Source organism: Panthera onca, chromosome D1 (assembly GCF_046562875.1).
Source record: "Panthera onca isolate mPanOnc1 chromosome D1, mPanOnc1 haplotype 2, whole genome shotgun sequence".
In the NCBI taxonomy this organism is placed as follows: Eukaryota; Metazoa; Chordata; class Mammalia; order Carnivora; family Felidae; genus Panthera; species Panthera onca.
The window spans coordinates 104,926,608-104,941,802 of NC_138348.1; the positions used below are offsets into that span (position 1 = coordinate 104,926,608).

Sequence of the window (15,195 nt, forward strand, 5' to 3'; positions counted from 1 at the left end):
ATTTTTGAGTTCGAGCCCAGCGTCGGGCTATGTATTGACAGCTCAGAACCTGGAGCCTGCTTCAGATTCTGTTTCTCCCTCTCTGTCTGCTCCTCCCCTGTTCGTGCTCTGTCTCTCTGTCTCTCAAAAAATAAACATTTTTTTAAAAATCTATCAATAACTTATGTCCACACGAAATCTGCCCACAAATGTTAACAGCAGTTTTATTTATATTTGCCAAAAACTGAAAGTAACCAAGGTATCCTCCAATAAATGAATGGATAAACAAACCGTAGTACATACATACAACAGCATATTATTCAGTGATGAAAAAAATGAGCTATCAAGCCACCAAAAGACCTGAAGAAACTTTAAATATACATTACTATGAGGAAAAAGCAAGTCTGAAAAGGCTACATACTCTAGGATTCCAATTACATGACATCTTGAAAAAGGAGAAAGTATAGGGACAGTAAAAAGATTACTAGTTGCTAGGTGTTGAGAGAAGTGGGGCGGGAAGAAGATGGAATGTGGTATTTTAAGGGTAGGGAAACTAGTCTGTATGGTACTATAATGGTAGATACACGACTTTATGCATTTGTCAAAACCCATAGAATTGTATAACACAGAGTGAATCCTAGTGTAAATTATGGACTTTAGGTAGTAATAATATATAAATATTGGTTCATCAATGGTAACAAATATACCACACCAAGGCAAGATGTCAACAATAGGGGAATCTGGGGATATTAGGGGAAGGGAATATACATGGGAGTGCTTTCCAGGTTCTGCTTGATTTTTCTTTAAACCTAAAACTTCTCTAAAAAACAAAGTCTATTAGTTTGTTTGCTTGTTTAAATCTATAGCAAACAGCATACCTAACAGTAAAATGTTGAAGACTTTTCCTCTCATATTGGGCACCAGATAAGGATGCCAACCATCTCCACTTGTATTCAACACTGTACTGGAGGTCCAATGAAGAAAGGCAAGAAAATGAAAATCAATAACTAGTTTGGAAAGGAAACTGTCATTACTTGTATAAGATATGATTGTAGATGTAGAAAATCTAAAAGAATCTATAAATTATTAGAATTACTGAATTACTGTATTCATTAACTGAGCACAAGATCAAGAAACTAAAATCAAACATATTGCTATACAGCAGTATTAACATAAATGAAAGCAAAAGTAAATACCTAGGAGTAAATCTAATAATTTAATAATGTTCTTTATAATAAAAAAGACATATAAAATGTGTACCCAGATAGCTATAAAACACTTTAAAGAAGTGATAAAATGGAAAGATAAATTGTGTTCATGTACTAGAAGAATCAACATTGTGTAAACATATTAACCTTCTCTCAAATTAATATGCAGATTCAGTGCAAATGCAATTAAAATCTGACAGGTTTTTTTGTTGTTCTGTGTGTGTGTGTGTGTGTGTGTGTGTGTGTAGAAACTGACAAGCTGATTCTAAAATGTATATAAAAATGTAGGGGGGGTGCCTACATGGTTCAGTCAGTTCAGTTCTGACTTCGGCTCAGGTCATGGTTTCAGAGTTCATGGGTTTGAGACCCACATCAGGCTCTGTGCTGACAGCTCAGAGCCTGGAGCCTATTTCAGATTCTGTGCCTCCCTCTCTCTCTGCTCCTCCCCCACTCATGCTCTGTCTGTCTGTCTCTCTCTCTCAAAAATAAATAAACATTAAAAAAATTTTTTTTTTACTGTAGGGACACCTGGGTTGCTCACTTGGTTGAGCACCCAACTCTTGATTTCGGGGCAGGTCATGATCCCAGGATCATGGGATCAAGCCCTGCGTTGGGCTCCTTATTGAGCATGGGGCCTGCTTGGGATATTCTCTCTCTCTCTCTCTCCCTCTACCCCTCTCCCCTGCTTGCTCTCTCTCTCTAAAATAAAAAAAAAAAATTTTTTTTTAATTTAAAAAGTTATAGAGGGCCAGGAATGGCCATGACACTCATTATAGAAGGAAATATTAGGAGGACCTTATCTACTAAACATCAAGATTTTTCATACAGTGATATTAATCAGCACAGTGAGATATTGGCACAGGAATACCTAAGTAGACCAATGGAACAGAATATAAATCTAAAACAGAGTAACGCATATATGAGTACTTAATTTTTAGAATTAAAAACTCTTGTAGAGGTAATATGGGAAAATATTGTTATGACCTTATCATGGGAAGATGTCTGAAATAGGATGTACAATGTATTACTCATAAAGAAAAAAATTGATAGATTGGAACATGCTTATTCATCAAAAGCACCATTAAGATAACCTGATAGAGGTATCTGCAAAAATACCTGTAGGAATTCATACTTAATGGTGAATTACTAAACATTTTCCAGATGAGAAGGGGAAAATGATTACTGCTATAACTACTTCTTTTCAATTTGAGGTCCTAGCCAATATAATAAGGCATGAAAAAGAAATAAAAGGCATATAAGGACTGGAAAGAAAGAAATGAAACTGTCATTATTTTCAGATAACATGATTATATACATAGAAAATCAAAAATAATCTAGAGTCAACTATTCAAACCCTAATAAGTGAATTTAGCAAGATATTTAAATAAGAAATCAATATACAAAATCAACTGCATTTCTATATACCAGCAAAAACAGAAAATGAAAGCTTAAAAACTAAGCAAAATAAGTCAGAGAAAAAACAGACATCATATGATTTCACTCATATACTTGTATGTGTGATTTGAGAAACACAACAGATGAACATAGGGGAAGGGAAGTAAAAATAAGATAAAAACAGAGAGGGAGGCAAACCATAAGAGATTCTTAAATACAGAGAACAAGCTGAGCGTTGCTGGAGGGGCGGTGGGTGAGAGGATGGGTTAAATGGGTGATGGGCATTAAGTAGGGTACCTGTTGGGATGACCACTGGGTGTCACAGGTAAGAGATGAATCCCTGGGTTCTAATCCGGAAACCAAGACTATACTGTATGTTAACTAACTTGAATTTAAATTAAAGAAAAAGAAGAAGGAGGAGGAGGAGAAGAACGAGGACAAGGACGAGGATGAGGAGGGAGAGGAGGAGAGGAGGAGGAGGAGGAGGAGGAGGAGGAGGAGGGGGAGGAGGAGGAGAAATCTAAAGCAAACATGATGCTAAAAATGGTAACAGAGAACAATCTGGTGTCTGCCAGAGGGGAGAGTATAGGGATGGGCAAAACAGGGGAAGGGATTAAAAAGTATAAAAGCCCAGTTATAAAATAAATAGGATGTGAGGATACAATGTACAGCATAGAGAGTATAGTTAATAACATGTAACAACTTTCTATGGTGACAGAAGATACTAGATTTATTGTGACGATCAACTCATAATGTACATAAATGTTAAATCACTATGTTGTGTGCCTAATATAATATTGTATGTCAACTACACTTGAATAAAAACACTTACAATTAAAAGAAAAGACTGGGACGCCTTGCTGGCTCAGTCACTGGAGTGTGCAACACTTGATATTGGAATTGTAGGTTCACACCCCATATTGAGTGTAGAGATTACTTAAAAATAAAATATTTTAAAAATAATAATAATAATTAATCAAATATACCGTTTATAATAGTTTCAAAACTAAACCTGAATGCTTACAGATAAATTTAACAAAAGATATGCAATATCCTGACCAAAAACTTTATAAACATTACTGAGAGAAATTTTTAAAAGACTCAAATAAATGGAAAGATATTCCATGTTCATGGATTGGAAGACTCAACATTTGTTACTGTTGTAAAGACATCAATTATCCTCAAATTGATCTGTAGTTGCAACATGATTCCAATCAGATTTTGTTTTTTTCTTAATTTGCAAAAACTGACATGTTGACTCTAAACTTATGGAAATGCAAAAAGGCCAAGAAAAACCCAGGCAATCTTTAAAAAGAAAAGAGCTAGGACTTATACTGCAGATATCAAGACCTATCAGACAGCTATAATAACTAATAAGTAAGCTTTGTAAGAAAAGTTAACTTTAGGGGTGCCTGGGTGGCTCAGTCTAGTTAAGTATCCGACTCTTGATCTCAGCTCAAGACATGATCTCACATTTTATGAGTTCGAGCCCTGCATCAGGCTCCAAGCTGACAGCACAGAGCCTGCTCAGTATTCTCTCTGCTCCACCCCAACTCATGACTGAATGTATTCTCTCTCTCTCTCTCTTACTCTCTCTCAAAATAAATAAGTAAACTTAAAAGATAAAATACAATTAAATCAATGTTTTAAAAAAATTTTTAAGTAAAGTTACAGCCTGAAACAATTTGCATTACATAATCCAGGAAATTTTTACCTTGGATTCAGTATCGGGAAAAAGTGAATGCCCTCAGCTGGAAGAACCAAAACAGCTTCTTTTATCAGAGAATTAAGATATTATAGTCCATTTTGCCATCCCTTCCAGGAAACTGAAGTATGTTTAGTTCTCAAGTGTAATAAGGAACTAATCACACAGTGCTCCAAAACACATCTCTTTGTTTTCTTTAATATGCTTTTAATTTATCAGGTATTAAGTAAGTAACTCAAATTGTTTTTAAGTATTAAATAAGTAAATGACAAAGCTGTGCCTTCAATGCTTTAAAATCATTCTACTTCCTTATCTGCCAAAGAAGCAAGAGAAACAGCCAGAACCTGGCTAGTTCAAAATTATGTTGACAACTTCTGACAAATCAGAGATGTTTACCTGATCAAGCCCTTCCCCAACTTTCCTGAGATTCTGTAGTTGGTAAACTTCTAGGCTTCTTCCATCATCTTGACAGCACAAATCAATTACAACACAGCCCTGGTCCTCAAAGGCATTGATTTGATGAAAAGTAACAAAAGGTTTACTGTAGTACATCCCTGGAAGAAGCTGCAGGGAAAATACAAAGAAAAAGAGATATTTTCTTTTTTTCTTCAAGGAACAGATCCACAAAGTTTAAATTAAAAAGATTCCCTCCTCCCCTTTAAGTGACAGGCCTAGTAAGTATAAAAGGTAGAATGTGGAACATAGAAGCAAACACTTTGATTTAAGCATTGCTTGCTTAGGTCATCACATTTCATATTAATCAATGAACTGGGGCTATTTGATATAAACCCATCAACTGTCACAACTAACTTAAAAGTCCTTATGAAATAGGGCCCAATGTTTTGAGGTATAAATAAATCCTAGACTTTATCTTACATGATTGAATAGAAAATACTGCTTTTGAGGCACCTGGGTGGCCCAGTAAGTTAAGCGTCCAATTCTTGGTTTTGGCTCATGTCAGATCTCGTGGATTGGGAGATGGAGCCCCTTGGGCTCTGCACTGACAGTGCAGAGACTGCTTTGGATTCTCTAGCTCCCTCTCTCTCTGCTCCTCCCTTGCTGGTGCGCTCTCTCTCTCTCTCTCTCTCTCTCTCTCAAAGTAAATAAATAAACTTTAAAAAAACTATTAAAAAAAAAGAGAAAATACTGCCATTAAGTAGCTTATGATGAGTTAAGTGATTATTTGAAAAATGTACTTATTATCAAAATAGGATTTTTTGTAATGAAATTACGGTACAGTAAATTTAGGATGTCATCTCTTTAGAAAGACAAAAAGAAGACAAAATACCATAGTGTTACTAAACAGGAGTATAGAAAGATATTTAACAAACGCACTTTGGACTTTGGTAGGATTATCATATTTACATATCAAGAAGTCATAGAACCAAGCAAATAAAGTATCATTGCAAAAGTTACAGAAGACTTCTATGTGAACAACATTCTCTTTAGCAAATACTATGACATGGAAAAATTCATGCTAATATGCTAAGGTTTCTTAGATGCCATTTTAGTTGAATCAGATAATTAAAAGTAAAACCATTCCTTACAATTTTCTAATATGCAAAACCCACTGTACTCATTAATAAGTAGCTAGCCCCACCTACGGAAGAAGGTAATATCCTTGATTACGAATGTCTTATACCAGCAATACCCAGTGACAGAAAAAAAATCAACCATATACAGATTTGTCCATTTTCAAAACAAACATAGTAAAGATACTCCACCTGTCCAGTGTGCTTATCCACCACATGAAACCGTGTATTATACTGGGGTTCCCAGCTTATTCCATCTGCAAAGGACTTTCCCCGGATTTTAGAAGTGACAACTTTCCACAAATTCATCTTTAGAGGCTGTTCAATGAAGATTATGTAGTTCCTTGTCATTCCTGAAAGGTTCCAGCAAATAATAAAATGGGATTTAGTAAATTAGAATTGTCTGAAATGTGACGGTTATGGGGATTTATCTGAATGCCAGGACATAATACTTCTAACCTAAACAAAAGCCAGGCAGAAATAATTCTCCACTGCTTCCCACCTTTGCCTTACATATTTCTTGTTCCTACGTAAAAAAGGGAACTGCTCAGAACAGCTTGGGTTGAATGCTCACAGCTTGCTTTTTATCTTCCTTATTTTTCTTTTTAAATTGGTCAGTTTACGAACCAAGTGAAGAAGCATAATATTAAAGTGTCATTTGTGATCAAGATGTTTCTTCTGTAATCCTTTTGCTATTTATCCTGAAGGTTAAGATTCAGCAACAGATTGGCTATAAAGGTTTAGAATACAGAAAATAAATATTCTGAGAAAAAGCCGAAGCTATCAAACAGAATATGAATTTCCCCCCCAAAAAACATAGTCAAGACCTTTTCATGGAAACAATTACCTATGGCTTTAAAGTTACCTAAAATTTTGAATTCTGTCCATTTTTTTTTATGGTCAAATAATTTTTCTCTATTAAGACTTTACTTTTGTAGAGCAGTTTCAGGTTTGTAACACAATTAAAGGGAAGGCACAGAGACTTACCATATACCCTGTCCCCCCACGCACACAGCCTCCCTATCATCAACATCCCCCACTAGAGTGGTTGGTACATTTGCAATAGCTGACAAACTGACAACCCATCAAATGCACCCAAAGTCCATAATTTACATTCTGGTTCACTTTTGATGTTGTCAATTTTTTAGTAATTGCCAGGATAAAAAGTATGTCACTAAACAAAATAAACTGAAGTGGCATTAAAATGCAACCTTGGTCTCATCAGCATATTTTGATAAGCGGTATCAACACAGTATATGCGAACACTAGCTTGTCTGCTACAGCGACGTTTAAGGCACATCCAAAAGTAATGTGTGTTATCTTTGGGCTTACCAAAGCTATGATAGTAAGAAGGTCTCATCCCCTCTGCAGAGGCAATAGAACATATCACCTGGGCTCCATGGATTGTCTCCCCAAGATCCACCTTCTCTGGAGGAACTCGAATAACATTATAGCAAGAACCTGGAAAACAAAGTCCTGTCTTATTTATACACATTCTAAAATAAAATACAACCCTTGCACTCATGGATTAGAGATTTATGCAATATATGCATGACATCCATATTTCATAAAGGGTTATTTCTTTTTTTAATGTTTATTTATTTTTGAGAGAGAGCGTGAGGCACAACTGGGGGAGGGGCAGAGAGAGGGAGACAGGATCTGAAGCAGGCTCTGCACCACCAGCAGAGATCCCAATGTGGGGCTCGAACTCACTCAGGAACCATGAGATCATGACCTGAGCCGAAGTCAGATGCTTAACCAACTGAGCCACCCAGGTGTGCCCATAAAGGGTTATTTCAAACAAAGACTTGGGTAAAAAAAAAATATATTAACTTTATGAAAGTCATTAGCTAAGGTTTTAAAATGATACATACAAAGTAATCAACCAACGGTTTATTGCATTTTTTTTTCATGATTAGTAGCTAAGTTTATTGCATTTTAATGCTCTCAAAAGACTACCCTCTCACTCCCTAAAAATGAACTCATTCTCTACTTTATAGGAAAAGATCAGGTAGCAGGCAAGAATATCCTCTAATTCTACTTGTCCCTCTCGCCATTCCCCAATCCCTACAATTACAATCTCCATTTGCCCCCACACGCAACTCCTCTCCAGTCCTCTGGATCCCTGGGGTCACTCCAAGTCCCATCTTATCCTTTCTTAATGCATTCATGCAATTGCCTTCATTTATGTAATTATTCATCTTACTACTTCTGCAAGAACCAGCTCAGGTAACCACTCCTCAAGTAGCCCTCCCTGATTCCTCCCCACCCCAAAGGTATTTGGTGCCTCTCCTCAATGCCCGGATTATATCCTGTACAGTCATACACTTATCTTATTGCACTATAATTTCGTGCTTGTTTATCTGCTTCCCAATAGACTGGTGAGCTCTTCAAGGGCAGGAATTGTGTCTAATTCATCTTTGTATCCTCAGTACCAAGCAAGAACTTAGCATTCAGTAGGCACAGTAAAAATAGCTATTGATGGATTACTTAACAACTTATGTTTGTTAAATTATTCAGGGAATAGGGGCACCAGGGTGGCTCATCGGTTAAGCATCCAACTCTGGCTCAGGTAATGAGCTCGCAGTTCATGAGTGTGAGCACTGCATTGGGCTCTGTGCTGACAGCTCGGAGCTTGGAGCCTGGAGCCTCCTTCAGATTCTGTGTCTCCCTCTCTCTCTGCCCCTCCTCCACCTCTCAAAAATAGATAAACATTAAAAAATTGTTTTAAATTGCTCAGTGAATAAAGAAATACTGAGGTCATATTGAATTATATTTCTGGTATTAGAATTGCCAATGCTGGTCCTGAAAAACTGGGGTAACACATAACTTTGCAAGCACTCAGCTTCTTTTGGAACAAGATAACCCTTCTGTTCTCTATTCATTTATTCAGCCATTACTTCTTGAGTGTCAACTATATTCCAAACACTCTTCTAAGTGTCCTAAGTTTATCTTCCAGACGCTTATACACAGCAGGGTCCAAATGTACACAAGCCTTTTCTTTTACAAAGCTCAGATTCTAATAAAGCATCCAATAAGTAAAAGTATAAAGCATCGGATGATGATAAGACCTATAGGGATTGAGAATAAGTGTATATGGATGGGGGCCACTGTTTGCAATTGTTGATAGGGTGATCTGAGAAGGCTTCACTAAGACAGTGACATTTTAGAAAAGACCAAGAGGAGGTGAGGAAGAGAGGCTTGAGGATATCTGGGAGAAACACATTCCAGGCAGAGACAAGAATAAATGCAAAGATTCTCAGGCAAAAGTAAGCCTGGAGTGTCCAAATAATAGCATGAAGGCCAGTGAGGCCCTATCAGAGTAAGCAAGAAAAGTCTGAGATGAGGTGGGTGGGCTAAAAAGATAATTGGCTGATATGCTGACAATAAACTGAAATGGGGCAAGGGTAGATGCCCAGAGACCAGTTAAGAAGCTATTACACCAATTCACATGCGAGAGGATGGTGGGCTCAAACCAGAATGCCAGCAGTGGAGGTCATATGAGGTGGTTGGATTTTTAAATTTATTTTGAAGGCACTGCTGCAATTGCTTTTTGACCAACTGGATATGGATGTGAGAGACAGATGTGAAGGATGATTCCAAAATTATCATCCTGAGCAACTGGAAGGATGAAGTTACCATCAGCTTAAATGGGGACTCTTTTAGGCAGAGAAAATTTAGGGGAAAAGTTCAGGAGTCTGGTTTTAAATAAGTTAATTTTGTAACACCTATTAGACATCCTAGTAAAAACACTGAGTATTTTATATCAATTTTATATCCAATTGATATAAAATACTGAAGGGGTCTGAGTTAGGATATAGATGTGTTCTGCGCACCCATCGTATATAAAACATCATGCTTTAGACAGTGATGAGTTATAAAAGCGATAAAAGACCAGTTCTACAGTTCCAAAAGTACCATATTACTATCTAACAGATTACATACATTTCATTAGTACTAAAAACTACTTGGATTGATTATTTAGAGGACTTTTGTTCATTTTTTAAAGACTTTAAAAATGCAAGGAAATGCTTAAACAGTTAAAAGCTTTTTATTTCTTAAAGACAGAAATTACCAGCAAGCACTTTATTATGAGAATCACTAAATTTCTCCCAAAAACAACCTCTCTACAGCTACATGTACATTTGAGCTCCAGTTCAAAAACTCCGGTTGAACTGAACAATCGAGGAAGGAGGAAGACGAAGAGGAGGAGGAGAAGGAAGGGGAGGAGGAGGAGGAGGAGGAGGAGGAGGAGGAGGAGAGGGGGCGGGGGAGGAGGAAGAGAGGGAGGAGGAGGGGGAGAGGGGGAGGAAGACAGGGAGGAGGAAGGGGAGGAGGGGAGGAGGAGGAGGAGGGGAGGGGAAAGAGGGGGGAGGGGGAGGGGGAGGAGATTCAGTTTCAGTTGAGATTAGAAGATAAAGAATTGCTCATCTCAGTGGTTAGATTAAGTGACAAAACTCACTAAATTTAACCAGTATTAATTAATGAACTGTTCTAACTGCAAGTTGTGAAGCCATGAGCAAGACAGACACATACCCAGGAAACACCCAACAAAGGAATGCCCAGAGGAATGACCTGCCCAACACTGCATCTAACTCTGGGAGACTCTTCAGGACTTTGTATAATAGACTGAGGCAAAGTACCAAGAACAGCCACAGCCCCTGATGACTGGTGGCAGGGTTTCTCAAAGATCCAGGAGTCACTTGCACCAAAATCACGTGGGGACCTTGTTAAAATGTGCCAAGATAAGGGGTAATGGGGTGATTGAAATGCAGATTCTTGGTCCTTTTTCAGGTCTACTGAACCAAACTCTCTGAAGATAAAGCCCAGTAATCTACATTGCTAGGAAGCATTCCAGAACATTCTGAGGCACACTAAAGGCTAAGAACCACTGATCCAATGACTACTTATTTTAGAATATATAATTCAGAAAAGCTAAACAGTATCTATCATATTATGAACTAGTTACCCAGTTATCTACTTGATTAATAGACTTAATTTATTAGGAAATGTACTTTTTGTCAACCATATTTTAATTAACAAGAAAATAGTTTTTAAAATAGGTCATCTACTTAGGAGAATTCTATGCAGCCTGATTCTGGGAAATGTTTCTTGACATAAGAAATAATTATTATAATACTTTAATACATTGTTAAGGGAATAAAAAACAGACCAGAGAAGTATATAGAATAGATATCATTTTTAATGAAATTTTTTTAATGATCAAAAAAGATGGATGGACAAAAAACTGCGGAGTTAGTTTACCCATTTCCTGAAACATTTTACCTAAAAGGATGTTTGCTGTTTCCTATAACAGCCTTGAAGAACACATTTCCTACTCAAGATCAGGTAATAAAGAAGAGGATAGAGGAGCGCCTGGGTGGCTCAGTCAGTTAAGCATCTTGACTTCAGCTCAGGTCATGATCTTGTGGTTCATGAGTTCAAGCCCCACGTCGGGCTCTGTGCTGACAGCTAAGAGCCTGGAGCCTTCAGAGTCTGTGTCTCCTTCTCTCTCTGCCCCTCTCCTGCTCACACTCTGTCTCTCACTCTCTCTCTCCCAAAGAAATAAACATTAAAAATACATATATATATGGAGAGAGAGCTGGGTGATGAGGTTTTAGGATACCTAGCTCTACTTGAGCCAGTAAAAAACAAACCTGCACTATGCATTTTAATACACAGTCACCTATGTCAATATGGAGAAGTAGACACAAACACCCTGCAAAGCCAATTACTCACCAGAGGCACACATTAACCTACACAAAAGCTAAACCATACAAAGGTTTCACAGGTTATACATGATAGACTGATGGACAGGTTAAGACAGATAGTCAGAAATATCAAACACCTACCCATTTCTCTTCAGAGAGACATGCACTCAGGTTACAGGAACATGAATTTGCATGCTCTGAGAGTCTTCTGTACTCAGTAATAAATAATTACGAAGATAGTCTAACAGAGTGACTTTGGGTGTGATTCAGACTTGCTGGCAAGACTGGCCTTACACACTAGAAACTTGCCTAACCAAGTATCTTACACAGCCTCCAGATTCACTGCCCTTGTCTGTAAAAGGGGGGCAGTAATAGTACCTCTCTCAGAGAGTCGTTATAAGGACTAAATTAAAAAAATACATTGAAAAATGCTTAACACCAGGATATACTAGGCACTCAATAAATGTTAGCTATCATTATTAGCTATTAGAAGTTTCTGGAGCAGATTGGTAGGCAGTTGGAAAAGGAGTTGTGGATGACCAGGAAACAGATGTGATGTAAATGGCTGGAAATACAAAAACACAATAACCTTAACTCACCTTGTAGTGTATTTTTCCCATAATAAAAATAAATCCTTTCCCATGTAATGAACAACGTACTTTCCCCACATCTGTTTGCTGTACCATTCTAAATTTCTTGTACTTATAGTGTGATTTTTTTTTTTAATTCAAGTTTGAGAAATACATACTGAAAATCCCTGTAATGCCTGTAAGCCAAAAAGCATAACAGAACATAAAAAATGTAAGTCATGCTGAAAAGGTCAAATAGCAAATCAGTTGCTAAGCATATGTGCAAAAGGACCATAGAACACAGTAAATTAGGTACCTTCAGCTCAGTTATGCAACTTTGGAGATTTCCTTCTGACCCTTTTAAACAAAGTTCCCTATGTCTACACCTTAACTATAATGGAACACTGGGGAGATAGTTAACTCCTAATTATTTTTAAAAAGACCTCCTTCCCAACTTTACCATGTGACCCATAGGAGTTCCCCATGTTGTAAGCTGTTCCATCAGCATCATAGTGAGGATGTGCAGTTGCTCCATTCACAGCAATGAATTTCCTCCAGTCTACCTGCAAATTTAAGACCATCAGAGACTTTTAAATGTTAAAATGGGAAGATCTCTACTTACATTTATCAACAGTAGGAATGTGTCAGATATCTTAAAAATAAGATATGACAACTATAGTCTAAGCCCTAATGTCTCACCTCTAAGAAATCAAAATTATTTTTCCTTCTAAAGAAATTGACACTAAATAATAAATAAAAACTCCACCACCACCACCACCACCACCACCACCACCACCATCAAATGGACAAAAATGATTATCCAGTAAGGATTCCCCATCCCCCACCAAGATTGCAGGAAAGTTCAAAAAATAAGAATTAAAGTTCTGGTCCAAATTTAATTTAATTTTTGTTAATGTGTTAGGTGAATGCAGGAGGGGCCTAGACAGTCTCTAATCCAATTCTATCTGTAGCTAGGAAGAACATGAAATGGCCAACTTAAATCTGTACTATTGTATTTTTCCTTTACTACAGCCTTCAGATATTAGGACTAAGGAAGACATCTAGAATTATCTTTAAGGAAAACCAACCTCACAGGCCTAGATCTACTGAGGACAGAAGGTGCAGAGTAATATCCTGAATCAGTGGGTAACTTTTTTTTCTTTGTTTCATAAAGGCTCCAATTTCTTCTTCAGATAACGACCACTCTAAAAAGTATTCGGAAAGGAATGAAATTTTAGGGTCTATGTTATTCATTTTTGTAAATGTTCATTATTTTTTATTTTTGAGAGAGAGAGCGCAGAGGAGGGGCAGAGAGAGAGGGAGACAAAGGATCTGAAGTAGGCTCCGTGCTGACAGCAGGGAGCCTGAGGCAGGGCTCGAACCCACAAACCATGAGATCATGACCTGACCCAATCAAACACTTAAACAACTGAGCCACCCAGGCATCCTTATTCATTTTCTTAAACTATATTTTACCTTTTCGATTTTTTCCAGAGTTTTGATGTCCACTTTGTTCATAAAGTTGGTCTCAGTACTAAGGTAGTAGTCACCCTTGTACTGCACGTAGTTGACATTGGTGTTGTCAGTTATTGCTGAAACCAAATCCCAGAGTTACTTAAACACCACAACTTACTGTAGCACAGTCAGAGCAAGAACACAGTTTAAACATCCTCTTATACCAAAAAAAAAGAAAACAATTCTACTTCAAGATATGTATTTATATAGATTGACATACATCATAATTAAATAGTCATCACTATCACCCAGAAATTCTGAGCACAGTAAAGGCTGCTTACCAGGCACTTCAAACTTTGATAAGAAACGTTCAAAAACATTCTTGCAGGGGTCAGGGACAGCCAGCGTGCCAAATTCTGAGATCACAATTCGATCATGAACACTATTGGCCTTATAAGTATCACTCTGTAGGAACTTGCTTCTATATGTCACTGTGCCCTTCTCCATCCTGAACTGGTGAAGCAAAGCCATCCCATCAAACCAGTGATTGTACCTTCAGACAGCAGCAAAAACAGAAAGACAAATATCAGTAAGAAAAACACAGGGGCAAATGAATGCCTTCAAATATAGAGATAAGGAATTGGAATGGGTTCCCAGCAAAACCTGTTTAGTTTGAAAACTTGAGTAAGAGATGACACCTTTTGAGTATATCCTGAAATCCAACGGAGAAGAACAACTTACATTCTTCTGACCCTTACTCCCCTGTCAAAAAACTCACACTTAGAAGGTTGAAAATGACACTCCAAACTGGTGACTCCTAAAATAAGTCTGATTTTTACCCTATAGCCAGGAAAATAGCATAAGAGGATATGAAATACTTGAAATTCTCCAAGTTAAAATGGGTTCCTAAGCTTTAAGAAATAATAATCTTCATATCTTATGTATATATTATGTTTTCCATTTACTTTAAATTTTTCAAATTTATCAGAATTATGCTAAAGAACAAATAAGATTATTAATCATCTTGGTAGGTATGATTACAGTAGAAATTATCTATTTAAATAATGGAGTATAGGGGCACCTGGGTGGCTCAGTCAATTAAGTGTCCGACTTCAGCTCAGGTCATGATCTCGAGGCCCATGAGTTCAAGCCCCACATCGGGCTCTGTCCTGACAGCTCGGACCCTGGAGCCTGCTTCAGATTCCGTGTCTCCCACTCTCTCTGCCCCTCCCCCACTCATACTCTGTTTCTCTCACTCTCAAACATGCGTATGTTAAAAAAAATTTTTTTAAATAATGGAACATCAAAAAACCATAAGGAAAAGTTTATAGCTTTGCTTTTAAACAATTCTTTTTTTTTTAATGTTTGTTTGTTTTTGAGAGAGAAACAGAGCACGAACAAGGGAGGGGCAGAGACAGGGGGGGAGACACAGAATCTGAAGCAGGCTCCAGGCTCTGAGCTGTCAGCACAGAGCCTGATGTGGGGCTAGAACTCACAAACTGTGAGATCATGACCTGAAGCCAAAGTCGGACACTCAACCAACTGAGTCACCCAGAAGCCCCAGTGGCTTTGCTTTTAAAAGAGTTTCACATCATACAGTCTTTTCTTTCATGTGCTTAATATGCTGAATGCTTAGTATGT

The 15,195-nt window shown here is 37.5% G+C and overlaps 1 protein-coding gene across 2 annotated transcripts in view; it reads right to left on the bottom strand.

The window, feature by feature from the left end:
• Nucleotides 1–15,195, bottom strand: part of BCO2 (beta-carotene oxygenase 2) — a 108,008-nt gene that overhangs the window by 14,359 nt on the left and 78,454 nt on the right. For both annotated transcript variants that reach the window (XM_060604710.3, XM_078432735.2), the window contains exons 4-9: nucleotides 13,896–14,107; nucleotides 13,576–13,691; nucleotides 12,560–12,662; nucleotides 7,152–7,280; nucleotides 6,012–6,172; nucleotides 4,684–4,851 (exon numbers count right to left, since the gene is read on the bottom strand). In XM_060604710.3, coding sequence (XP_060460693.1) covers nucleotides 4,684–4,851; nucleotides 6,012–6,172; nucleotides 7,152–7,280; nucleotides 12,560–12,662; nucleotides 13,576–13,691; nucleotides 13,896–14,107 — 889 coding nt within the window. The remainder of the gene's footprint in view (nucleotides 1–4,683; nucleotides 4,852–6,011; nucleotides 6,173–7,151; nucleotides 7,281–12,559; nucleotides 12,663–13,575; nucleotides 13,692–13,895; nucleotides 14,108–15,195) is intronic.